The 27,590-nt window shown below is 45.3% G+C and overlaps 2 protein-coding genes across 3 annotated transcripts in view; one reads left to right on the top strand and one right to left on the bottom strand.

The window, feature by feature from the left end:
* The window catches only part of ZDHHC3 (zinc finger DHHC-type palmitoyltransferase 3), a 60,373-nt gene extending 58,635 nt beyond the window's left edge, over positions 1-1,738 (bottom strand). The window contains exons 1-2 of the mRNA XM_063661975.1: positions 1,430-1,738; positions 745-844 (exon numbers count right to left, since the gene is read on the bottom strand). The gene's annotated coding sequence lies outside the window, so the exon portion shown is untranslated. The remainder of the gene's footprint in view (positions 1-744; positions 845-1,429) is intronic.
* Positions 1,739-2,351: 613 nt separating this feature from the next.
* Positions 2,352-27,590, top strand: part of EXOSC7 (exosome component 7) — a 35,177-nt gene continuing 9,938 nt past the window's right edge. The window contains exons 1-4 of one of the 2 annotated variants that reach the window (XM_054479733.2): positions 2,352-2,473; positions 15,506-15,607; positions 15,916-16,010; positions 23,487-23,652. In XM_054479733.2, coding sequence (XP_054335708.1) covers positions 2,417-2,473; positions 15,506-15,607; positions 15,916-16,010; positions 23,487-23,652 — 420 coding nt within the window. In that variant the 5' untranslated portion in view covers positions 2,352-2,416. The remainder of the gene's footprint in view (positions 2,474-15,505; positions 15,608-15,915; positions 16,011-23,486; positions 23,653-27,590) is intronic. The other variant, XM_054479734.2, reaches the window with a different exon arrangement.

Below are 27,590 nucleotides of genomic sequence, written 5' to 3'. Positions count from 1 at the left end.
ACAGAATAGTATGCCCCAATTCATTTATTCATTCAATAAAATGAATCTAATAGTGATGGAGAAACAAGATGGTTTAATACTGTGCCATCCTTGACTTCTTGATTTTTTTGGTTATCATATGTTCTTTGAATTACTTCAATACACTAAAAAAGAACTCAGAATTTATGGATTTTAAAGATGTCCAATGCACTATTACAGCAAAGGTGATAAAAATGTTCTGGCAGCATTTAAGCAGAATGATTAGTGAAGACTGTCATTGTTTTAGTAGACAATTTAAAAAGGAACATTCTACTGTTTACATCTCTCTTACCTACTTAGCCTAATATATAAGACATCATTCATAACATTATTTAGCAAATACTGCAGACCCTTGTCCAGTATGGAATTCCTGTCAATTGTGGGGGGGGGGGGGGACAGTTCAAATACACGTTCTGTATTTTAAGACATTGGAAAATCTTTATATAAAGATAACTCCATGGTATCTGAACTCAGGCTTTTCTTCCTGTGTCTTTCTGATCTGTCCATTTGCTGTCACCTCTTAAATCCTCAGTCTCCTCAGATATCCTAGCTTCTAAAATCCCACTTCCAGGGTCTCTCCTTTCTGAGCAATCTCTAGCACATCTAGAAAATATCATTTATAACATCAGCAATATCATGTTATCTTATCACAACAGAGCTCCTCACACAAAACCCAGCCGTCCAACCACACACAAACACATCTATGTGCCACAACAGGTGGGGCACCTGTGCCTTCATTAGCGAGGAAATCCTTCCGGCTTCACCTCTTTCAGTTTCCCTGGAAGGCAAAGTCCAACCCTGCAAGCTGTCTTCCTTTTAGGTGCCCCTGTAGAGAATTATGTAGAGACATAAGAAACATCTAATGTCCAGTCTACGAAGAACTGATCATCAATTTTGGAGCTCAACAGTTTAATGCTTAAGAATGTGAGCAAGCACTTCCTCTCTATAACCTTATCAGACGACCTCCCAATCCCACTGTGCCCACTGATGCGACCATCATAGCTCTAACCACCATGATCTGTGGTTATGTTGGCCCCGGAGCCTTCATCTGCCCAGGGAACTTCTCTGGGCATAGTGTGTTTTACTTGTCTTGTGTTCTAAAGGTAGCACAAAGCCTATCTATAGTAGGCTCCCAATAGTTATCTGAAACTGTATTTGAAGCCATTATCTGATAAATACCATTTTTTTTTTTGGCTGATCAAGCTGCTTAGGGTTACTTTCACTTTTGAGAACAGGGAGAGTCCTCAAAAATGGAACATGAGGAAAGTCATCAGACTTGCTTTAACCTGCCCTCCTTGCTTCAACTAATTTGGGTTAACTTTCTCCCATTTATCCACCCGGCTCCTTTAAAACTTGCACCATACTTTGTCAGCCCCGCCTTAATGAGTTCCTTTGGTGACCCCAGCTTCACCTTGCAGATATCCTCTCCGGGTATCCAATGCCCATACTCCCACTCGGCCATCGCAAGGGGTTGGGGTTGGCTTTTTTTCGGGCAACTGCTCACAGCTCCCAGTAATCACTTCCATCAAGCCGGGGTTTCCAGTTCCCGCTAGGAAGCGTGGGGGACGTCCGGGCACTGCGCACCTCGCCAGCGCCGGTTACCAAGCGCCTCCTCCCCCCTGTCTGTGGGACAACGCTCTGGTAAGCACCCGAGGCAAGAGGTCCCAGCAAGGTACTGGGACAGCGTTCGGTCACAGAGAGTGAGCGAGCCAGCGAGAGATATTCCTGGGTGGAGGGGTGGGGACGCCTTAGGATTAGTGTCCCCCATTCCCGGACCCTTCCCACCAAGAACTACCTACGGAGGGCTGCATCGCCTCTCCAGCCATCCTAGGGACTAGAGAAATGGAGGAGAGAAGAGCGGGGAAACAGCACCCCCGGGCCAATCACGACGTCCGCCCCTCCTTAGTCGGGGTCACACACACACACACACGAGCTCCTAAGTCAACTCCAGCTCTGAGCAACTACGCCGCACGCCTCTCCCACTGGGAGTCCCCCGGCCCGTGGGGCTCGCCTCACCTCAGCTTCTTCACCCCTACCCCAGTTTCCCTTCCCAACTGACCGTGAAGCCGGAGGCAGTTCCCCAGTCCCAGACCCCGGTGGGGCTCCCGCCGCCGCCGCCGCCGCTGCCTTCCCCTGCAGTCCCCAACCCGGGACCCGGCCTCGGGCTTCGGCGATGGCTCCTCGGAACGAGGCGCCGCGGCTCTCTGGACTCGGCCAGACACCGGGCGGCGCGCAGGAGAAGCCCATCGAGCTCTCCCGGCAGTGGCGGCGGCCGCGGCTGCAAGAGCGGCCGCCGCGCAGGTTGATGACGCGCTGACGCGGGCGTGGGAGGTGGGGGCGCGGTCCAGAGGAAGCGAGGCGCGCAGATGACGTGCGGCTCGCGGGGCAGCTCGGCAGCATGGCGTCCGTGGCGCTGAGCGAGGCAGAGAAGGTGTACATCGTGCACGGCGTCCAGGTAGCGACAGCAGCGGCGTTGGGTCGGCCGCCGGGTTCAGCCTGGCCCTGCGGGTCGCGGCCTGCCCTGGGTTTGCCAGGGAGGAGGCAGCCGAGCTGCGGCGACTGTCCGTTTACCTTGTGATTAAACGGCTCTGCTGCCGGCGTTTGCAATTCAGAGCTGGCAACGCGGACGTTTTTAGGACTGTTAGCGCATTTGCAGTTTTGCGGGTCTATAAGATTCCGAACCCGGGCAGGAAGCGTTGGGCAGTCTCGGAGGCCTTTTCTTAGTGAGAGAGCATAGGCCCCAGGGCCATCCATTCGGCGTTCGCGCACATAACTGGTCCGAGCCTCAGTTTTCTCTTCGAGGAAATGGGAGTTTGGAGGTGGGCTTCTGGCCTGCTTTTCCTCACCTCGTGGTTAGGAGGCGCATGCGAGGTGAACGCACTTTGAAAATACAAATTGCCGTACAAATAAAGGGGGAAGGGTTTTTAAAAAGCGGCTAGGACGCCTGTAATCCCAGCACTTTGGGAGGCCGAGGCGGGCGAATCACGAGGTCAAGAGACCGTCCTGGCCAACATGGTGAAACCCCGTCTCTGCTAAAAATACAAAAAAATTTAGCTGGGCGTGGTGGCGCACGCCTGTAGTCCCAGCTACTCGGGAGGCTGAGGCAGGAGAATCGCTTGAACCCAGGAGGCGGAGGTTGCAGTGAGCCGAGATCGCGCCACTGCACTACAGCCTGGGCGACAGAGTGAGACTCCGTCTCAAAAAAAAAAAAAAAAAAAGCGACTAGGCAGCCGATAGCCTAAGTGCTGTTTCCATTTTGCCAATGGAGAACTAAGATCCCTAGGCAGCTATAACCTAATGTCCTCTGTGTGCTATATTAAACCCCTGGTTTTGACCACTCCAGAACGAGGGTTGAAAAATGTTGGACCTGTTAACGAGCTACCCTGTATCCTCCTCTGGCTGTGTCTCCACTTGTTAACCCACGGTGTGGTCCTCCTATCAGAGTTCTTCATCCCATCCTTGGCGGAGTTCTGGCGACAGCTCCTACCTCTTTTCCTCATGCCTTTCCTCTGTCAGTACCAACTGCAAAGTCAGTGGTCCCGTGATGTAGCCATCAGATTGAAGCGGCCAGCTATCATTAAAGTCCCACAACATGAGTTAAGGACATGTCCATTTAAAAATCGTGACCTGCCGTTATCTTCTGGGCCCTTTATATATGAAGAATGCCAATATTTAGCATATTAAGCCTGGATAATAAAGTCAGAACTCACAGTTGCATATTTTAGTTATAATTCAGGATTAGCAGTAGTGGGACATATGTGTGTATTACAGAGTAACGTGTAATTTGTGTGTGAGGGGGCATAAAAATGCCCAAAAGCAATTAGATATGTCTTTCCCTGCTATATTTTTGTATACACTTTGTTCAGGTGATTTTTATCCTCAAAGTATTTTTTTTAGGGACACATTACGGATAACCGTTTTCCTCTAAATTTAAAAACCTTTGGTTTTCTTTGTTACCGCAGCTTACCATGATATACTGACTCTGTCATGTGTCCTATTTTCTCTCACATTTCATCTCTGAAAGTGGCACCGAGGCATGGATATATCTGTAACCTCAAGGTTAGAGCTTTCTCCCCGGCACCCTTAATTCCCATGGCAGTTTATTAGCTATCCAGCAGCAGAGTCCCACCATAGTCATAAATCCTTTATTACTTTATAATGAGTTAGGAAATCATTTATATTTATAACACACCTGTTATCTGCTGGGTGCTGTGGGGGAAGAAAACACTGTAAGCCTCACTTCTGGTCCTTGAGATGCTTAGGATCTAATTTGGGCAAAGTTAGTTAATTTTATTTACCAACATATATCTAGCTCCTGGCATGTTATGTGGGAAACAGTAGGGATGCTAAAACATGGTTGTGAAATAAATGAAAGATAGGAGGGAGACAAACAGAGAGTAAAAGTGAATAAAATAAAGACAAAGGTAATGTAAGATCTATGCCAAGGAAGTGGTATAGTTAGTGGAGGTTGAAGTTAAAGTATACCAGGGGCTGGGAATGGTGGCTCACGCCTGTAATCCCAGCACTTTGGAAGGCTGAGATGGGAGGATTGCTTGAGCCTAGGAGTTTGAGACTAGCTTGGGCAACACAGTGAGAGCCCATCTCTAAAGAAATAATTTTTTTTTAATAAATAAAAAGAATTCCAGGGACTTGTAATGCTCTGAAGGCTTCCCTAAGGAGGTGGAATTGCTCCCCTAAATCCATGTCAAGGATTCCTCCTCTGTATCTTCAGGACTCAGTATTCATTTATTCAACACAGAACTGAGCTAGACTCAGGGGCTAGGAAGGGACCTGTCCTTATATAGCTGTCATGCTAGAAGAAAGATGCAGAAATTATAAATGTACTTGAGTGTTTATATATAAAATTGTACTGAGTGCTATGAAGGAAAAAACAGGGACACGATCTAGACTGGGAGGTCAGAGGAGGCTTCCCTAAGGAAATAGCATTTGAACTGAGTTCTCAGCATGACTGAGAATTAAGTAGGCACCAGTGTTCCAGAAGGAAGGGGTGGTGAGTCTGTAAATCCTCAGGTGGAGGACATATGGAGCCCAAGGGGTGGGCTGGGGGAAATGGTGGAAGATCAGCTTGCAGAGGTGGCCAGAAGCACGATCCTAGAGGTCTTAGAGGCTCAGTCATTCCCTCATCATGGATCTTGGAAGGCAGTAGCCTGTTGACTTGTCTGTATGGGGGACCCTTAAGGCATAGCCAGTGTCTAGCACTTGGTAGGTTCTTAGTAGCATTGAATGAGTGATGTAAGCTTTAAAGGGGGAATGAGTTGGATGGTGTTTTTATTTTTTAAATCTCCCTTTCACCAGTACCATGGACATATTTGGGCACAGTTGTTGGTAAATGCTCAGCTCTGTGTATCACAGAGCCATGCAGAGTAATGGGCTTCAAATCAACGTCTTCCTAAGGGCTTATTAATGTTGGCCGAAAATATGCCGTATTTATAGAGGAGCAAAACACAATTTACACCATCCAAATAAAGGTCAGGATGCAGGTGAATGAGCCTACCGTGGAATCTCAACTGATTCAGTTCTGAAATCTCCTAAACTTTTGTTGCATTGGTTATAGTGTGCCGGCAGTGCATCTTAAGCAGTGCCTGCCTGGACTCCTGTTGCTTGTATAGTCCTAGTCATTTTGTGTTTTACTTTTCACTTTTGGTCCAGTAAGGTCCATTTCAGCTTCTGATGTGACTTTCCCTTCAGCCTTTGGTTCTTTTACTATTTCAGGGAATATTTCATCTTGTTTTGGTGATAGAAGCAGTTGAAATTAACCTCACGATGTGTTGAGGATTCAGTTGCTAGTAATGGTAACCAACACATTGGCTCAAGCAAAATAGTATGGATTACAAGGCTGCAAGTGTTTCTCCAGGAATCCTAATCTCTGCTGTTTTTTATTTCCCCCCTTCTTTGCTTTGTTTTTGTCTCCCTGCAGATTGCTTTTCTGTTTCTTGGGCCAGTGGTAGAAAAAATGTGGTTCCTTCCCAGTTCCTCTGTAAAAGAGACCATTCCTTCTCGTTCAGTTCTGAACTCATGTTTCCAAGAGAAAGAAACTCTAGTTCTTTTAGGGGGTTGAGGGAAAGGATGGACAGAATAATTAGGCTGAAACGTGGCCACTAGAGGATGTGTCACACTTGGGAGAAGTCAGTTTGTGAGAAGGGAGGGTGGATCATTTTAGTTTTTGGCAGAAAATGGAACCCACTTCAGGTAGTTCAGGAGACTTTTATGTTGGGACTCTAGAGCAGTATGGGTGGGTTTCAGGGAACCAATAAGAGATGTTGAGGAGCCCCAAGACAACTGCTAGGAGTGGCTACTGCCCCTATTCCAAAGGGGCCAGGGGAGGAAACAGTATTACCACATTTCAGTGATAGCTGGAACTGTGGAGGAAGGGCTGCCCAACATAAGTCATAGTCTTGGATAGATGCAGGCACTATGAGAAATGTGGCCCCTAGATTGGGGGTGAGGGGCACCCTCTGATCTGGTATCTTCCATTGGACAAACCCAACCAGAAGCCAGCAAAGGGAGTCTAGGTGATACAATTTGAGTCAACCTGGCGAACAGATCCCCTCTTCCAGGGGAGAACAGAGAATCAAAAAGGTGGATTAAATCGGTATTTTGATAAATAATTTGATTGGTTTCTGTTAGGTTATCTTTCAGTCTTTGAAGGCTATATCCCATTCTTATTAGGTACATATTATAATTTTCATTTCATTGAATATTTACAACAGTTCTGAAGGTAAATATTATCTCTACAGATGAGGAACTGAGCTCGGGCAGGTTGAGTCACTTGTCCAAGGTGACACAGTAATTGAATGGTGGCACTGGGATTTAAATCCAGATCTGTCTGATTGCAAAGCCCATACTTGACTCTGAGGCCACCTTCCTGCTGCAGTGAAAGTCATTTCTTCCATTTCCTCAGTAGGGATCCAGAGATCAAGGCAGGAGAGAATCTTTGCTTCGTCTACCTCCTTTTCTTTCCCCTTTTTTCTAAAAGCTTGTGGGGAAACCAGAAGGGAAAGAAAGTTCTAATTGACACCTCCCACTCCCCAATTTTTCTAGAGCTTAAATAGTATATGGCATATACTGCTGTATAGTTTTGGTTGCATTTTTCCCACATTAAGTTCCTTTAGAACCCTATATTGCATTTCTTTGTATAGCTTTTGTCTTACTAGTATCGTAAACGATTTACTCTGCCCATACTATGCAGAACTTGGAGCAGACTTCAGAATTTTTAGAATCTAGGATTTATCCTCTTTTCTGGCTTACTTGGCTAGATATGTGTTTTCTTCATCCGTGAGAAGCCATTGCTAACGTCCCTCTTAGCCCAGGGATTCTGAAGCCTTGAAGTGCATTTTACTCACCTACAAAATACGGATTCTGAGGCTTTACCCCAAAATTCTGAATCAGACTCTCTGGGGCTGGGGCCTGAGAATGGACATTATCATAAAGTGTTGGGAAATTTGGTGGGCAGCCACCAGACATTGGCCCATGGGTAAGCCACTGACCAGAGATATAGGAATCCCTGCTGTCACCTGCTGAAGTCGTACGGTTTCCTGCCTCTTTTTGAATGAGGCTTTGGAGTCAGACTGAGCAGGCACCTTCACCATTTACAATAAGTGATTTTACCTGCATAACTGAGCCTGCTTCCCCTTGTGTAAAATGGGGACTTATGCACCTGGAGGTAGAATGGGGTTATGAGGAATGATAAGAGATGTCAAGCACTTGGGCTGTGGTTAACACAGAAAAAATGCTGGCTCCCTTTCAAGTTTGTTTTTCCATCAGAAGTGTGACTTTGTCCTAAACCATCCACACTAGATCCCCAGCCTTCATAGTGACCTCATTAAAGATTCAGCCTGTGGCTCTTGAGAATTAAACCTCTTTTGATTTGAAGGAATCGGGATTTTTCAGTTATCTCAAGAAAAGGGATAGGCCAGGTGCAGTGGCTCACACCTGTAATCCCAGCCCTTTGGGAGGCTGAGGTGGGAGGATCACCTGAGGCCAGGAGTTGGCAGCCAGTCTGGGCAACGTAGCAACACCCTATCTCTAAAAAAAATTAGGTATGTGGTGGTGTGTGCCTGTAGGCCTAGCTGCTTGGGAGGCTGAAGCCAGAGGATCACTTGAGCCCAGGAGTTGGAGATGTCACTCCAGTCTGGGTGACAGAGAGAGACTGTCTCTTAAAAGAAAGAAAAAAGAGAAGGGGGATCTGTGGCAAGAGTTGCAAAGTCCCCAGACAGCTCTGAGGTACCGCCTCTCATGGGCTCCGTGGATTATCTCATGGCCTGTGTGGCTGTCTGTCTTTATCTCTAGTGACACCTCTGCTTTTCTCTGCCAAGATTTATCCCTTCTCTGCAGCCACTTGCTGTCCAGCTTCCCTTCTTTGTAGAATCTGCCTCTGCCCAATACCTTTACTTTTGTGTGGCCTCTCTGGGCTCCTCCATATCATGACCTGTCAGCTCCTCTTTAACTCCTTTCTTCTCTCAAGTGTTTCTCAGATCAGAGATCAGATTCCAATGAGAGAATCAGTTTGGTCTGGTAGTATTTCATGCCAAAAAGAGTTGGTCGCCCTTTGGATTATATGCCTTTGGTTCAGGCACCTACCCCTGGTCCTGGCTGTTGGGGATGGATGGTCACTGTTATGTGGCCTTTACAGGGCTTTAGGCACAATAAAGCTTTCCCACTTTCAGCTTACTGAGTGCTATGGCCGTGACCTGGACATTAAACTAGCCCTCATAGGTTCAGACCTGGCCATGGCAATTGACGAACCCTACCACAGGGCTCTTGGAACCCTGTGAAAGCCATTTTATTGTATGTTCTTGGCTGTTGAAGGGAGTTGTAGCCCAGCTGATGGCTTCCATTTCTTTTCTGTGGATCTTGCTTTCATCATAAACATTGTTTAGGGGCATAGCATGGAAGAGGGAGATCAGGGCCTCAGCCTGGTTTTCAGCCATGAGATTGAGCAGTCAGTATTCGGTTGCTCAATCTGGCCATGACAGAATTGGAGCCAGCCCTCAGGACTCTTGATTTTTAGCTCTCTGCCCTTTCTGTTTACAGACCCGTGGCACAGAAAGCCTTATGCCCAGTCACTGCAGGATGCAGAGTTATGGAGCCATATCCTTTTAGAGGAATGCCTGGCTACTCAACAGGGTTGGAAAGTCAAACAAGGATCAACACCTAGTTTTGCCTGCTGTGTCGTGGGCCCGAGCCTGCAAAGCTGGACCAAATGTGGTCCCTTTCCTAAGGGGGGGGTCACCTTCTAGTAGGGGAAGGAATTTAGTCTCACTTCTCCTCTAGGAATCTGGAGTATTAGACAAATCAAAGCAATGTAATGAGGGGTTAACATAACCTCAGAGGACCACTTTGAGTCTAAAATCCTTCCAGGTGTGTCAGATTGGTAGCGCTAACTTGTCAGTTTCTATTAAGAAGTAATAGGACTGGGCGTCCTGGGTGTGAGGGAAAGTAGGTCTGGGCTTAAATGTCCTTCCACTCTGTCACAAACAGGAGATTGAAACTTAGGTGCCTCCATTCTTATCTGTAACCTCTCTCAGGGTTGTTTTTGAGGATGCAGTGAGTTAATGCATGCCCCCAGAAGCAGGGGAAGGGAACTGCTTTGGGGGGACTCCTATGTGTTACACTGAAGGACTCCTTTAAATGCTTTATGATGTTTCTGTTCTCTTGTAACTCTGTAAGGTCGGGGTTATCCCTGCTTTCTAAATGAAGAAACAGGCTTAGAGCTATTGAGGTCAAGGTCACAAAACTGGCATGTGACAGCAGAGATTTAAGTATAAATTGGAAGGTGGCTGTTTCCACCACACCACACCCTACTGGTAAGGTTGTTGTGATCACATGGGTAACAGCTGTGAAAGTCACCAAGAGCTTTCCTGGCATCCAGAAGCCCTTGATCTAGAGGCACATCAGTCTATTCTGCTGAGAAGGAGGGGACACCACTCCATGCTGTTGACATCTCTTGAGTTTTAAAATGGAGCTTTTACTTCAGGGTAACTCCTATTTAAGTGTTCACACATGGATTAATTCCTTTGCTCGTGACTGCTGCAGATAAATAAAAACTGTGGTAGGGCACCAGGCTCTGAGCTAGGCCAGGCAGGTTTGGACAATTTCCTAAGCCTTTTATAAGGAAAACTGGGTTAAAAAAAAAAAAGTTGCCCTGGGTACAGTGATTCATGGACTGGTTAGGTTGGTTTTTTTGGCTTGTTTTCCTCCTCTCCTTTTTTTCTACGGAAAAAAATTATGCATGCTTGGAAAGGAAAATTTGTAGCTTTTCATTTATCTTTTACTTATTACCTGAGCCTTCCCCCAGGAGGCAGAGAGTGAATTAAAGGCTGGAAAGGCAGTATCTGATGAGGCTCAGTTTTCTGACAGCCCACCAGCCCCTTCCTGGACCAAGTACATTTTCACTACAAAGAGGTGTGACTAATCTTTCAGAGCAAGTGATATTTTAGAAGCGTAGTTGGACCAGATGTGGTGGCGCATGCCGGTAATCCCAGCACTTTGGGAGGCTAACGCAGGAGGGTCACTTGAGGCCAGGAGTTTGAAACCAACTTAGGCAACATAGCAAGACCTCATCTCTACAAAAAAGTAAAAAATAAAAAAAAATAAAAATTAGCTGGGCATGGTGACATGTGCCTGTAGTCCTAGCTACTCAGGAGGCTGAGGTAGAAGGATTGCTTGAGCCTAGGAGTTCGAGGCTGCAGTGATCACCACTGCACTACAGCCTGGGTGACAGAGTGAGATCCTGTCTCAAAAAAAAAAAAAAAAAAAGGAAGAAGCAGCAGTAGTAAACCCTGTGACCTTGTGGCCAGCCAGTTCATCCTGTGAAGGAGGTCTGTGCTGAGTCCTTTTGTAAAGTGAAGACATCCTTTAGAATGCAGGACTGTGTAGCATAGCGGTTAAGAGCTCTGACTTGAGGCTTAAGTGCTACTTACTGGCTGTGTGAACTTGGGCCATTCATTTGACATCTTTTAACCTCAGTTTTCTCATTTGTAAAATGGAATGAATAACACTATCTTATAGGATTATTGAAAAGATTAAATGCATTAATTGCAGTATTCCTTGCACATTATCTGGTATATAGTAAATGCACAGTAAATAGCAGCTGCTATTATTTATTGCAAATAATTACAGCCATTTTAATTTATAGATCTGTAGAATTAGAGAATCACTTTGAGACTAATTTAATCTCCATCTTTTACAAATGAGGAAACTAATCCAGAGAGGGAAGGGGCTTGTCCTAAGTCAAGTGGCTAGTTAGTGCCAGAAGCTGGCCTGGAACCATGAGTCATGTTCCTAATGATTGTTCATACTTATACCATATTTACACCCCACAAAGAACTTCTTGTCAATAACCTTTCTGGGCTGAGTTTTCACTTTCCTAGCTGGGGAGTGGGGCACATGGAGGTGGAGAGGGGTGGAGTGTTAGAGATTGAGCTAGAAAGCCTTCAGGTTCTATGGGTGAGGTTGGGAAGAGACACAGTTACATAGTTACGGGTCCTCCGGTGAAGAGGGATCACCTTCTGGAGTTCTATCCTAAAGGCTTATTCTCTTAGACTTGAAATTCTGTTGCTTTTTGAATCCATCTCCAGACTCAAGATAGGGATATTGTGTCTGGAATTGGTGGGTTCTTGGTCTCACTGACTTCAAGAATGAAGCCGCGGACCCTCACGGTGAGTGTTACAGTTCTTAAAGGCAGCGGTCCGGAGTTGTTCCTTCTGATGTTCAGATGTGTTCGGAGTTTCTTCCTTCTGGTGGGTTCGTGGTCTTGCTGGCTCAGGAGTGAAGCTGCAGACCTTCATGGTGAGTGTTATAGCTCTTAAGGCGGCGCATCTGGAGTTGTTCATTCCTCCCGGTGGGTTCATGGTCTTGTGGGCTTGAGGAGTGAAGCTGCAGACCTTCGCGGTGAGTGTTACAGCTCATAAAGACAGTGTGGACCCAAAGAGTGAGCAGTAGCAAGATTTATTGCAAAGAGCAAAAGAACAAAGCTTCCACAGTGTGGAAGGGGACCCAAGTGGGTTGCCACTGCTGGCTTGGGCAGCCTGCTTTTATTCTCTTATTTGGCCCCACCCACATCCTGCTGATTGGTCCGTTTTACAGAGAGCCCGAGTGGTCTGTTTTGACAGGGTGCTGATTGGTGCATTTACAATCCCTGAGCTAAACACAAAGGTTCTCCACATCCCTACTAGATTAGCTAGATACAGAGTGTAGACACAGAGGTTCTCCAAGTCTCCACTAGATTAGCTAGATACAGAGTGTAGACATAGAGGTTCTCCAAGTCCCCACCAGAGTAGCTAGATACAGAGTGCCGATTGCTGTATTTACAATCTCTTAGCTAGACTTAAAGGGTCTCCAAGTCCCCATCAGACTCAGGAGCCCAGCTGGCTTCAACCAGTGGATCCCACACCTGGTTGAAGGCAGGTTGAAGGCAGGTGGAGCTGCCTGCCAGTCCTGTGCCCCGCGCCTGCACTCCTCAGCCTTTGGGTGGTCGATGGGACTGGGCGCTGTGGAGCAGGGGGCAGCGCTCCTTGGGGAGGCTGGGGCCGCACAGGAGCCCATGGGAGGGGTCGAGGGAGGGGTGGGGGCAGAGGAGGCTCCGGCATGGTGGGCTGCAGGTCCGGAGCCCTGCCCTGCAGGAAGGCAGCTAAAGCCCGGCAAGAAATTGAGCACAGCAGCTGCTGGCCCAGGTGCTAAGCCCCTCACTGCCTGGTGCCGGCTGGCTGCTCTGAGTATGGGGCCCCCGAGCCCACGCCCACCCGGAACTCACGCTGGCCGCAAGCACCCCTACGCAGCTCCGGTTCCCACCCGCGCGTCTCCCTCCACACCTCCCCGTAAGCTGAGGGAGCCGGCTCCGGCCTTGGCCAGCTCAGAAAGGGGCTCCCGCAGTGCAGCGGCAGGCTGAAGGGCTCCTCAAGTGCTGCCAAAGTGGGAGTCCAGGCAGAGGAGGTGCCCGGAGCGACGGAGGGCTGTGAGGGCTGCCAGCACGCTGTCACCTCTCAATATCTTCCAGGGAGGAAAGGTGCTGGGAAAGGATGGGCTGCACAGGACCTTCCACCTGATTTGTGATGTTTATTTTCTGTCATTGAAAAGTTAAACGGGTGAAAGACCTGAAGCAAGTATGGCAGAGGGTGATCATTGGTACTGTGTGGTGCCGCAGTGTTTTGCTTTTCTCTGTTTAATTTCTGAAAAAAGTCAATGACATATGCAGTTAGCCAGGCAGTTTAAAGATAAACTGTCAGTCACATACTTTAGAGCAGTGTTTTATTCTGTTTTTTATGTTTCTGGGAAGCATCAACTCCTTGGAGAATCTGATTAAGCTAATGATTCTTTTTCTGAAAAAAACTGCTTTTGAAAAATGTTTACAAAGAATGAGAAGGAGCTCCATGAGCCAACGTGGAATGATTTCTTGCATATATATAGTTAAGTGTTTAAAAAAAAAAAAAAAGTAAGAGTATCTATAGTATTCCACCCTTCATATAAGAAACAAGGGGATATTTAAAAATTCATGTATTTGCTTATTTGTGCAGAGAAAATACAAGAAAGATAAACCTGAAACTAAAGAGAAACCTAGGGTGAATGGGAAGAAAGGGGCATGAAAATAGCATAATACAGAGGAGAGTGACATTTCTCTGAGCATACTTTTCTGAGTTTTGTCTCTTAGAACTATAGTGATAGCTCACAAACTCAGAAAGTAAATAAGTAATTAAAAGTAACCATGATGTGGGGGAACCCAAAATGGAAAACAAAAATTTACAAATGAAAATTAGCCAGGCATGGTGACGTGCCTGTAATCCCAGCTACTTCAGAGGCTGAGGCGGGAGAATCGCTTGAATGCAGGTGGCGGAGGTTGCAGTGAGCTGTGCCACACTGCACTCCAGCCTGGGCGACAGAGCCATAGTCTAAAAAAAAAGTTACAAGTTACAAATGAGCCTGTGTTACAAGTGAATAATGTAACCACACTGAAGGGCACGTGAAAGAAAAGAACTGAAGTAACTGGAAAACAGTATTTTGGCTGGATACTATGAGGCTAAAGACAACTTTGTACAAATACTGTGTGCTATTAGTAAATTTGTTTCTCACAGGGGTATGGGTTAGAAGTTCAGAAACTGCGTATACTAAGATTGAACAAATACAGAAATACATGGTAGATAATAAGAGCCAGCTTTCTCCTTCTTTGAGAAAGAAGTTACAAATAAGAAACAGAGGAAGGTTAGAATGAACCATGTGATGTTAGATTGGAATTGATGTATCAGTATGAACTCATGGCTTTTTAATAGATATGTAGATAGATACAGAATTAAACATAGATTTGTGTGTGTGTGGTGGGGGTGGTTAGTATACATACCTGTATTTTCTAGCTCTGTCTGCTGAGAAGTTCTGGAAGAAATAATACTCCAACAGCAATGAACTTAGAGCCTAGTTTCTGGTTTTAAGTACCATTCCCCAATAAAAGCAACCAGGGCTCCTTGGAGAAAGGTTTGATCCCTAGGGCTGGGCAGAGAAGACACAAGAGGATAGATATCTTGTGTTGCAGAAAGTAGATAATTACTCAAAAAGTTGGAGGCATGTTGAAAGAGCACAAAAACTTACCCAAAGAAGCCCCCAGTGGCCAAATTTGGAACACTTTGAGCAGCAAAATAACTAATGATAGTAGTGGATTATAACCATAGCATAAAAGATACCAATGAGTTGTACTGATACAAGTAATTGAAGGAGTAAATAAATGGGCAGAAGGAACAGGCAGCGCGTAGAACGCTCTGAAAACCATCTTCTGCCAAAAGAGTCAGCAAACTTCCTGTAAAGGACTGGATAGTAAAGATTTGGGTCCTTATGGGTCATATCTCTGGCCCAACCACTCAGCTCTGCTTTTGTAGTGCAGAAGCAATCATAGACATTACCTAAACAAGTGGGCATGGCTGTGTTCCAGTAAAACTATTTACAAAAACAAGGGACCTTAGTTTGTTGACCGTGTTCTAGAGACTGCCTCTTTAGAAGATTAGGTGTCTTTCACTGTTTACACAGTAGATCTTGTTGAGTTTTAGGGGTAGGAGGGCTTCAGTTGAGATGATTGTACCCTGTAGCTCTGACAACATATACTTCTTGGTGCAATTTAAGAATTGCAGATTTGGAGAGAGGTGGCTAATTTTGTCTCTTGTTCAGATCTTGTTTTTGTGTGCATATTCTGTATAGTGGTATGTAGTATAGATTTTGCAATCAGACAACTGGCATGGAAAACTAGCTTCGTTTTCACTAGCTGTAGGACATTGGACAAGTCGCTCAACTTCTCTGAGTCTCCATTTCCTCATATGTAAAATAGTAATGTTGTTGTTAGCTATAAGGACAGAATTTTAGATGATCCACTAAGAGGAAAAGAGATATTCTGCATATATCTTCTCTAGGGGGAAAATGGGTGAGTCCGTTTAGGAGTCTATTGTTGGTCTGGGGTGACAGCTATAGGATTGTGGTTGTTAACACCTAGGAAGACCTCCGTGTGGATGGCCGTGGCTGTGAGGACTACCGATGTGTTGAAGTGGAAACCGATGTGGTGTCCAACACCAGTGGGTCTGCCAGGGTCAAGCTGGTGAGTACTGTGACCATGGTTCAAGCCCAGGTGGAGAAATGAGTAGGCCCTAAGGAATGAGCTGCTGACGTTGTCTGGCTTTTGGAATGCAAATTGCTCTTGGGAAAATCGAAGATCTGAGCCAAACTCAGGGAGGGGGGGTCTATCCAGATCTGAAAAGACTGCTCACCTCCTCCAAAGACCACTTTCCAAGTCTTAGCACTGCTCCTAAAATAGTCCCCCAGGGGTGTATGTCCAGAAGAGGAGGGAGGTGGTGGAGTGCCTGACTGCATATTCTGATTGAGGACTCTACTTGCATGTGTCTGCAGGGTCACACAGACATCTTGGTGGGAGTAAAAGCAGAAATGGGGACACCGAAGCTGGAGAAACCAAATGAAGGCTACTTGGAGTTCTTTGTTGACTGGTCAGTACTGTCTATGTAGATATTTCTAAAGAAAAATGATTTTAAAGATGAAGATTCAGAAAATGAACCTCAAGTTTGCTGTTGAACCCACTTTTATACTTATCATTCAGCCATCCAGCAGGCATTTGCTGACCTCCTCCTATGTGCCAGGTACATAGTCAGGACTGTTGGCTTGAGTCCTGCCCTAGTCTTAACCACCTGGCTATTGCTGGCCTTGTTTTCCCTGTCCAATAAAGGAGGACATCTGCCAGGCAGCCTAGCACATGATTGTGATGAGGGTCAAATGAAATGATTGTGTTATGGTGCTTTGAAAAATATACACAGTAAGAATCATTCAGTCTAAAATGTGCTGTTTCTTTTCCTACTCTAGTTCTGCAGAAAACTGTTCATGATTTGCTTGACAGATGAAGCCTAGGGTCAGCCAAGCAGCCTGACGGGCTGAGGAAGTGGCAGCTAGGCAGGCAGTATGGGTGCTGAGAAGAGAGGGCTCTGCAGTGTCTGCAGCCAGCCTTGGGCCAGAATGTCATTTCCTTCTCTGGCCGGCTTTGTGATCTCAGGCTGGTTACTCAGTCTCACTGTGGCCAAATTTCTTCATCTAAAAAATGAGGGTAATAAATAATACCATGGTGATGAAGAGGAAATGAATAGAGTGAGTACCTAGCACAGTGACTGACTCCCAGTGGGCTTTCAATAAGTGTTATTTCTCCTTATTTTGTCAATAAGTTCAATAAGTATTATTAGCTCCACATTCTAGGGGTTGGGGCTTTTTATTGGGTTGCTGGCCAGGTCCTGTCTTCTGTCAATTACTTTGCCTCTGGAAGCCAGGCCTTCTTGAAGTGGGTAAGGATCTCTGTGGGCTCATGCTGGGTGTAGATATATAATGTTGACCCTGTATCAAGATCCCCAAGACCACTTCCACATTCAGAGATTTGCTAGACTTAGCATATAGTGATACTCACAGCTAAGGTTTATTACAGCAATGAAAATGCAGTAGCTTATTTGTGACATTTCTGCCCAGGAAAGCCCATTAGAGACTCAGCACCCAAGATTTTTACTGGGGGCTGGTCACATAGACACTCGATGCTTAATACATAATGAAGTTTTCTAAAGGAAAGCAAATGTTCAGCATAAATCATATTATTTGCACAATATAGGCACAGTGGACTACCCCCATCAGTTTACTATTGACTGGGAGCCAGGTTCCCGGATGCCAGCCAAGGGCCAACCCTGCAAACAGACCCTTCTGAAAGTAGCAGCCTTGGACTGCAGTGGCAGCCCTTTTCTGCACAAATGTTAACCCACTTTTGTAGGGTGAGTTACAGTCTTCCAGTCTGAACTTCCATACACGGAAGCTGATTCTCATAGTACTCCTATAAGAGAAATGACAAATGAGTTCAGAGAGGGTAAGTGACTTTCCCAGGGTTACAAAGCTAAAAATGCCAGCTCAGATCTGTCCAACCTGTGAATCTTTGCTCATTTTACTTCATGCAGCCTATGGAAACCAGCTTTGGAGGGCTGCTCTTGGGGAGTCCAAGAACTATCCGTGTTCATTTTTCTGGTCAATTTTTTTTCCAGCCCATTCCTGTCCCCTGCTCTGGTCCCCCAAGTCGTTTCTCCTGGTTCTGCTCATCTTCTCTCACCAGCCTGAGTTGTCCCATGGAATTGGCCCATCCTTTAAGTTACTGTGGATGATGGTAACCTTGTTCAAGCCCCCAGCTTATCTTTTCCTTTGTTCTTGGAGGAAGCGGAATGCCTCTGGTGGCCTTGATCTGCCTAATTCAATGCAGTAAGCAGTCACTGAGGAGCAGACAATGTGTGAGGAACTGTAATTTGCTTTCTTTTTCATCTCCTCCATTACCTTCTACCTCATTCATTTTAGGCAGACCAAAGACATTCAGCCCAACCACACCAAAGAGAGGGTGTTGCCCTCAGACGCTTGGTTTAGGGGATACGTTTCATTGTGGCTCTGTGTCTAAATATGACTCCAAGTTAGCCTGCTGCTCTTATCCCTTTCTTGTCCCAGCTGTAAAGGACGAGTGACTCTAGTGTGAGAGGATCCTTTGAGTTGCCTCTTCCCAAGATCTGGCTTCTGGAAGTAGCCTATCTTTCCTGGCTTAGAGTGGCTGCCTGCTGTTCTCTTTTCCTCCTCTGTGGGTCTCAAAAGGATCCCCACAGGCCCAAGAGCTCCAGTATCTAGATCGTTCTCCTGAATTGATTTCTCAAAGTGGCACACTTTAGCTTCTTTAAGTGGCTCAGCTAATATAATCAGCCCGGCAAGTAGAATCACTATGAGAGAGTCACAAAACCCCATTTCCTGCAGAGATGGAAGAGGTTACCCAGCACTGATGGCTGCCACCTGTATCAGAACCTCAATTGAGTCTTCAAGGAGCATAATTATTTTAATTGCATAAACAAGTGTGTCCTTTTATTCTGAATCAGTGAATAGGAATGGCTTCTGGACACCTGTGGATGTGCCCAGCAATAAGGGTGCCACACACCCACTCCCACCTGGACTCCAGGCATAGGGCCTCTGCTGGAGAGCTCAAAGCATTTGCCTATCCACAGGCTGAAACATAGTTGCTACCCAGTGGAAGGAAATAAATTGGTGGTGATGGTGATGGTGGTGATGGTGGTGAGGGTTTCTTCTGCTGCTCTGAGTCTAGTTTGATTTAACTTCTTGTTAGCAACTTCCAGTTTTAATTAAATTGCCAGGGGTAGAGAGGTTTCAGAAAACTAATTGATTTTCTGCTAACTCATTTCACTTGGTTTTGTCTACTTGGGATGATAATACATGGAGCCAAGATAGACCCTGTCGCCACCTCCATAATTTACCCTGTTTCTTGGGAATGACGAAAAATCTTTGATATAGCCCTCACAGCCCTTTGGAAAGACTGCTGCGCTGACCCTGAGCCCTACCCCAGAGATGCCTGGCAGCACTGTCACTAAACTGGGAGCAAAATCTGACCTTTTCATATCTTTGGTTTGCTGGTTGTAGCTGAGAGTAGGCTATTTTAAATGAGAACTTGGAAACTTTAGGAAAAGGTGGTTTCTATCTAAAGCCCAAAGGAAGGTAAGATTTTAGTGAGCTGGTGTGTCACCCTGCGCTGCCACTAGGCGGCGAGCCATCAAGTTGCTTCTCAGTTCTCTGACCATTGTGTTGATGGGTTTAGGACTGTGGTTTAGCCTCTTAGAGAGGCTTGGGTTTTTAACTAGGGGAGTTTAGGAGAACATTTTTCATTCATAAATGTTTCAGAATGCTCTGCACTTGTCACTTCCCTTTGGGATCTTAACTGTTTTTCAATGTGAACACTTGTATTTTTCACTAAAATTGAACCAGAATCTTCAAGCCTGCATTGGTGGTTAGAGTCACTATATCTGGGTTCCTTGCCTGCTTAGTGCTGCTAAAGGGGACACTGTTCCTGGCTGAAGGGCTGGGGGTGGGTACAAAGCAGAGAGGCAACCTGCAGAAGCCTTTTGAGGCTAATTGTAATCAAAGTCTCCCAAGCTGATGAGATAACTCTCGCAGAAACTTCAAACAAAGGCTTGTGATGAAAAGCTCAGAATGTACTTACTATTGGTCTGGTACCCATTTACAGGGAGGCTTCTGCAGGCTCAGAAATGAGCACATGTACACACAGAGGAATCAGCCTTAGGGCCTGTGTTGGGTCTAGATGACTACTGGAGGGGTAAGGCCCAGGTCAGCCCTGCCTAGATACCCACTAGATCACTTTTTCTGCTGTGGGCCTGGCCTGACCTGGATGTAAGACTTCATAGATTTGTAGGCTAGATTGATTGCCAGGCAAGCAACAGTGGGCCCAGTGTCTAGAGTCCCTTTCCAGGTAGGAATGGCCTTGATCTCAACCTACCCCAGTTAAACCAGAGATGTTCCAAGCAGGATGGTAGAGGTGATGAGTCAGAAGGGGTGGAGAGCTGGGAGGGGTAGCATTCCCAGGATCTTAATTAGTTTATCCAGCTCAGTAAACAATTTCCCACGACTCTGGAAGAGGGACTGGTCATGCTTTATGAAGGGTCAGAATTGGTTTTGGTAAATGCAGAAAGCATTTGGTTTTATGCCCAAAAGACCAAGTGTGTACACCCACCACTGAAGGAGTAGATTGTGATGCATATGAGCAGGCGGCTACAACTACCAGCCTGTGTTTTCTTTCTCTCTCTAACAGAGCAGAGCAGCTTTTTATTTAGGGCTTCCTTGGTCAACATTCCTTGACTCCAACATTTGTTGTCTAGTGATAAGTTCCAAGACCAAAGCATACATTTATTTCCTTAAGGCAAAAGGTAAAACCAAGGAAAGTGAATCTGACTAATGTTAAACTATAAACCAAGCTTGCCAAATTACAGATTCAAGGAGAGTACAGGGAAGCATAGAAGATAAGGGCCAGGCTGCCTGGGTTAGAATTTTAGCTTACCAGGCACAGTCATCATGTGGCCTTGGACAAATTACATAACCTCTCTGTGACTCAGTTTTCTTGTTTCTAGAATGGGGTCCATACCTCCTAGGGTTGTTGTGAACATTAAATGAGTTAATAAACCTAAAGGTACTAAGAGTGGTGTCTAGCTCATGCTAAACATTAAAAAAAAAAAAAAGGTAAGATCTCCCTTCTTGTAAAATGAGAGAGTTAGACCATCTGGGGTTTCACGGTGTCATCCCACAGGTCAGATCCCACCTGTGAGATTTTTGTTTCATGTAGGGATGTTTTTTTTTTTAAGGTGGACCTTAAATCAGGGCTAGAAAGTTTGCCACAGCCTCCATCATTCTCTATTAGTTATATGTGGCCCTTTGTTCAGATACATGTAGTAACCTTGCTGACCCCTATAGGCATGTGGGTTTTTATCCTCTGGATATGGTCTCTAAGGCCTTTTCCAGGTCTACATTTCTGTCTAAATTTGTCAGAAAGAGTCCTTGGGCTATGAGTGCCCAGTAGTGAAGTGGAATCCTCATTTCTCTACTCCAGCCTTTGTCTTCACAAATCAGCAGAAAATGGGGTCTGTGGCTTTCTTATGTTACTTAAAGCATTGTACCCCATCCCCCACCCTGCACAATTGCTTTCGGTTTTCCTAGTCTTCTCCCCAGAGTCACTGCACAGCTACAGCACCATCCAGATACAGGAGAGTTCCATGGGCTCATGAGTCTCTAAACCTTGTCTCTGTCTGACTGCTGGTTATGCTGGAAGAATGGGGGGGGGGGGGGTATGTGTGTGTGTGTGTGTGTGTGTGTGTGTTTTAAGCCATTTAAAAATAGGTAAAAAATTTCCACTTTAACCCAGTGTGTGTGTGTGTGTGTTTTAAGCCATTTAAAAATAGGTAAAAATTTCCACTTTAACCCAGTGTCAAAAAAAAACCAGTGGGTCATGGGTTTGTTGTTGTTGTTGTTATTTTGAGACGGAGTTTCACTCTTGTTGACCAGGCTGGAGTGCAATGGTGCGATCTCAGCTCACCGCAACCTCTGCCTCGGGTTCAAGTGATTCTTGTGCCTCAGCCTCCTGAGTAGCTGGGATTACAGGCATGTGCCACCATGCCCAGATAATTTTTGTATTATTTGTAGAGACGGGGTTTCTCCATGTTGGTCAGGCTGGTCTCGAACCCCCGACCTCAGGTGATCCACCCTCCTTGGCCTCCGAAAGTGCTGGGATTGCAGGCGTGAGCCACTACGCCTGGCTAGGGGCATGCATGGTTTTGTAGGTAGATTAATTTAGACAGTTGGACCTGGGAAGCTCTGTAAATCGTCTCCCAAGGCTGTAGAAGAGTTAGTGCATTAATCCCAAAGAAATTAGTCACATCCAGGAGGATGTGCCCACTACATTCAGGGAAAGGTAAACATTTTGAGCGTAAGCATCTCTGGCTGCATTTGTGTACACAGAAATCTCTGTAGATGTATTTTTAAGCACTTAAGACCCGGGACTTAATATTGATTGCTTAGTGTTTAAATTAGAAACAGGTTGTGTTTTGCCGGCTGTGCAAAGTAAAAACCTGGTCCCTGTTGACTTGATTATTTCACCATAAATGAGCTGCTTTTCTTGGCTCAGTGCCTGAGTCCAGCAAAGGCAGGGAACAGCGAGGTTGCTATGGCAGTAAGGAAGTCTCTCTTGGGGACTTTAAAGGGGATTCTGCTGGCTCACAGTGGTAAAGGAAGAATACATAATTAGAGAGGCAAAATTTTATGTAACAACATAGTCTGGTTATTTTGGGATTCATTCTTCCACCTATATTACTAAGAGAGATTTCTTTTAGTGTTATACAAATGGGGTGGGCACTGCCATGGGCCTTCACACAGGTTTTGCTTTGCCTGGAATCTTCCTGCCTCTCTGGCCTGACCAACTCTGCTCATCCCAGGTTTGAGGTCTCCTTTAAACCTGAATGCTGATTGACACTCTTGTGCTCCCCTCCCCCTTCCACCTCAATGTTTGCTCCCTATCGTGAAGCTCCCCTACCTCACTGGAACTGCTGGCTTTGGGTCTGCATCCACCTCACTTAGTCTCTAGGTCTCTGGTAGCTGGTGCAGGGCTGGGTACCTTCCAGATGGGCAAGGGATCAGAAGGCTTTAATATGTGATTTTATAGAGTCCGTGCTGAAACCACTGGCTTCTTACCTTTCTAGTCCTTTATTGTTACAGTAAAATGATTACTATAATGTTACTTACCTCATGTACATATTAAAGGTTTGTTTGTATTAAGCCAAAACTCTCGGAAATGTCCTGTTAAACACGTCAGTGTTTTTAGGGTGGATAATGTTGAATCCTGTTAGTTTTGTTGAGGTTATTGGGCATAAATATCAAGAAGCCAAAAAGGGGAAAAAAAGTTTTTCTCTTGAAAAATATCAAATGAAGGAGGTAACCTACTACTTATGAGCCAACAATCTTTCCCTTGCTTTCTTTCATTTTCCTTCTCTTCAGTACAGTGATATCTAAAGTTTCTGACAAAGCTCTGACATACTATCATACATGTCTTTTAAGTTATTCCAGAAAGGTTATTGTACTTACATTGTGGTTTTTATATTGAGAGTATCGTAGTGTGTTCTAAAGCTGTGAAAGTAGAGGTGGTGTATATGACGAAACCCCTCTGTAACCCAGACTGCTTCATTCCCTAGGCCTCTCGGTTTCCTGGGCCTGCCAGACAAGAGTATTTATTATACTCTGAAGATAAGAGAGTTAATTATTATTGGCCGAGGTTCACATTACCATCACTCTCCTGTTTCTCTTTGACTAAAGATGGCTTCTGTTAGACGCTATTGGGAAATCCCATCACACACACTGACAAATCCAGGTCACAGTGCTGGTCTGGTTCATTACATGTGTTTGGAGTCAGGAAAAGTGGCAGATGCCATCCTTTCCTTATCTCAGTGACTTTCTGTCGAGCAGCTGGCTCTTGCAGCATTCTACAGGGAAACTGGAATAAAGCTTTGCCTCTTTGCTTTTTGCACTTGGAAGGACTCACCCAGTTTTTTTGTTTCTGTTTTGTATAGTTCAGCCAGTGCTACCCCTGAATTTGAAGGTAGAGGAGGTGATGACCTTGGCACCGAGATCGCTAACACCCTCTATCGGATATTTAACAATAAAAGCAGTGTCGACCTAAAGACCCTCTGCATTAGTCCTCGGGAGCACTGCTGGGTTCTCTATGTGGATGTGCTGGTGAGTATCGTTGTGCTTGTACTGGCCACATTCTACCTTTGTTGGAAAGACTAGTTGGCCTACTTTCCTTCCAGCACTTTTTTCCTCTTCAGGTGGATGCTTTCAACTTATAGGGTGGGATTAGTCGGGAAAAGATGGTCTCCTATAATAATTTTTTTAAAAATTAAATACAACATAGATGTAAGCAGCATATATATAATGCCATTCTATAATAAAATTTTAGTCATATCATGGTAGCACCTAAAATTGCCCATAAAAATTGTCCAGGAAGAGTAAAACAAGAGATGGTCTCTGGATGTTGCCAGAGTTCATGGGCAGAATTTAAACAGGTTGGTACATTCTGTGTGGAAGGATGATTAGCTCTTTACATGCATTTTCATTTAAATCTTATAAACCTGTTGCAAATGGACACTGTTATATTTCCCATTTATAAGTGAGGAAACTAAGACAGAGAGAGGTAAAGTAACTAGCCCAAGAGGTCTCAGCTTGTGAGTAGTGCTGTTGAGTCTCAAAGCCAGGTCTGTATGATGTGAACACCTGGTTTGACTTCACTGTGCCATCGTTTCTTTTAAACACCTCAGAACCTGCCTGCCCTTAGTTTCCTGGGTGAGGCCCCAGAGGCCCTGCCTCCTCCCACACAGAGTCTACTCCCCTGGGAGTCTTTTGAGTCCAGCCCTTCATTTCTTCCCTTGTACTTTGCCTCCCAAATACTCCTCTACCCAGGTTTTGGCACTCGACAGTAACTTCTCTGTGTAGCTCTAATTAATTTTTTTTTTGAGATGGAGTCTTGCTCTGTCACCCAGGCTGGAGTGCAATGGCATGATCTTGGCTCACTGCAACCTGTGCTTCCCAGGTTCAATCGATTCTCATGTCTCAGCCTCCTGAGTAGCTGGGACTACAGGCACATGTCACCATGCCTGGCTCATTTTTGTATTATTAGTAGAGATGGGGTTTCATCGTGTTGGCCAGGCATGTCTGGAACTCCTGACCTCAAGTGATCCACCTGCCTTGGCCTCCCAAAGTTCTGGGATTACAGGTGCGAGCCACCGTGCCTGGCCTTAATTTTGCTTTTGTATAATCACGTAGCAGTTGGTTGCTTGTTTATATACAGGCTCTTGTTGGGTCTGTTTTGAACCATGAGATTAGCAACTACATCTTCCACTTCAGATTAAGGACAAAAAGCTAAGCTATTGGCCAAATAGATTCTTTAATAAATATGCAGATAAAGGAGATCTGTGAACTGATGGTGAACTTCATGAAAAGAAACAGCCTGGCTTTGCATGTTGGCTCTATTGAGACAGGGTAGAGCTTTCTAGATATTTTTTAATTAATTTGATATTGGATGGAGCATAGTCAAAAGGTAGCAGTGGTAACCATTATCTAGCAGGTTACTGTTGCGATGCTACCACTAATAGGTAAAAATAATGAAATTACAAATCTATTTGCTTTTTTTCCATCTCTGATAAGTGGGATGTACCTTGTAGTATGATTCCTACTAAGTTGGCAATTTTTCAGGTCCTGGGTTTGAGGAGGTGGGACCTGGCAGCCTGTAGTCCTTACTGAGGATGGTAGAGGCAGGCTTCATAGTTGCCCAGGGAGGTGCAGCCCCATGACATGAACTCTCCAGTTCCATCCTGTGTCTGAAGAACTTTATGTCCCCTCCCCTCCCCCACTAGAGAAAGTTAAGACACAAGTGTTGTGGCACACTGCATTTGTCCTTTTGTAATCCTGTGTTCATCCTCAGTATTCATGCACGCTTGTAGTTTTGTGGGATGACCCAGTGGTGGGGACTGATGTGCTTTTGATTCAGTCAGTTAAAGTCAAAGCAACAGAAGCCTGTTCTATTAGGGAAGGCTTTTACAAAACTGATGACTACTGGGACATTATCTGAGCTCAGAAGCAGCCCTCTTCAGTGAGCAGGGGATACATGGTGTGCAGGAGTATCCAGGGGAATGTGCATTGTGTCCCTGTCATCTGTAGACCTTTCTTTTTAAGACTCCTGGCATTTGGATTTCTTCTGAAATATTTTTTTAAGGGTTTTGCTTATTTTGGAAGAAGACGTGAGCTTTTAAAATGTCATTTTCTGACCGGGCACAGTGGCTCACGCCTGTAATCCCAGCACTTTGGGATGCCAAGGCAGATGGATTCCCTGAGGTCAGGAGTTCGAGACCAGCCTGGACAACATGGTGAAACCCTGTCTCTACTAAAAATACAAAAATTAGCTGGGCATGGTGGTGCACACCTGTAATCCCAGCTACTGGGGAGACTGAAGCAAGAGAATTGCTTGAACCTGGGAGGTGGAGGTTGCAGTGAGCCGAGATGGTGCCACTGCACTCCATCCTGGGCAACAGAGTGAGAATCCATCTTTAAAAAAAAAAAAGTTGTCATCTTCAGAAAAGTTTTTAATGAATTAGAAAAGCATTTTTGAAAATTATATTATTGATGAGGCCGATCGATTTTTGGCATTCACATAATTTTCATCAGTGGATGGGTGATATACTGAATAGGTTGAGTCCATGTTTGAAGCAAGGTGGTGGAAATCTGTGAAGCAATCCTTGAAGCAAGATAGTAGAAAAGAAACCCCCTAATTTCTTTTTACCCACTGGTCTGGTTAGTCCTCAGACAGAGCCCATGTTCAAACAGATATTTGCTGGGCACCCTGCCATGTTTTCATACTTACTTACTTCAAACCTATTACAGTCAGATGACCCACCTGTTTCCAGTATTGGTTTTTTTTTCCCCAGTTTGGTTATTTTATGAGAGTGAAAATTTAACTTCATGGAAATTTCACTTTGCTTTGCTCTTTATACTTCTCTAATGGCATTAGTTTTTACTCCAAGAGGGAAAACTGTTAGAACTTTGCTGCACTAACAACACACAGCTGACCTTTGGTGGGGTGATTGGTCACAAGTCTGTCTTTTGATGGGTTCTTTCACAATTAATCACTAACCTTCTTCCTCATAGCACCCCTTCTGTTGGGCTCTGGGGATAAAAGGATGAACAAAACTACAGAGTCCCAGCCTTTAGGAGTTCACAGTTCAACTGAAGAGGAGATAGACTCTAAACAAAAACAGAACTACATGACTTTTCTTTCTATGTGTGACTTCTCACCTTTCTTATTTGGGGCAGCCCAGTCGGCTTTATTCCATAACCTCAGGCCACGGCCTCTCTAAAATGAGGACAGAGGATATGCCACCTTCCAGTTAAATGTGCTCTAATTTTCCCTGCTAGATGAGCACACGTAAGTGCACTCAACACTTTCGCTCATGGACAGAAGCTTGTCTGAGAGACCTTAGTCTTCATTATAAGTAATGTAAAACATGTAGTATTTCATGTCTGAGCATCAGATATACATTGATCATTACATATGAGAGGTAATTACACTAGTAAATGTGAACCTAGTAGCAGCCGCAACATCGGTAGCCACCGTTTTCTCCTTGTTTGGAGGCCAGGCATATGTTAGCAAAGATTGGAGTAACACTTGGAGTAGAATTGGGAGCTATCTGGGGCAAAATAAAGGTGATCAGTCCCACCTTCAGGGCAGCCTCAACTGCCTGAAGTGCCTGTGAGAGGAGCCCACCACAAGCCATGGCCTCTGAGTGTTGGTACCACAGCCCTGCCAACTGTGACCTTGTGTGCATGGGCCACGTAAACACAGCTATGACAAGGCAGTGCCTGTAATTAGGGTGAAGGACTGTGTCAGTGAGTTGCAGTCACTGCATGGCTAGCCAGGAGAGCAGCCACATGTTATCTTTATTTTATAAACACACAGTCAGCATTTCTTAGAAATCAGTGTCCTTGACCACAGAATAGATTTAGGGAAAGAAAAAAAAAAATCAGTGTCCTGGCCGGGCGTGGTGGCTCATGCCTATACCCCAGCAGTTTGGGAGGCTGAGGTAGGCAGATCACTTTTGGTCAGGAGTTCAAGACCAGCCTGG

This window comes from Pongo pygmaeus, chromosome 2, assembly GCF_028885625.2.
Source record: "Pongo pygmaeus isolate AG05252 chromosome 2, NHGRI_mPonPyg2-v2.0_pri, whole genome shotgun sequence".
NCBI lineage: Eukaryota > Metazoa > Chordata > Mammalia > Primates > Hominidae > Pongo > Pongo pygmaeus.
This window is presented reverse-complemented; position numbering and strand designations above follow the sequence as displayed.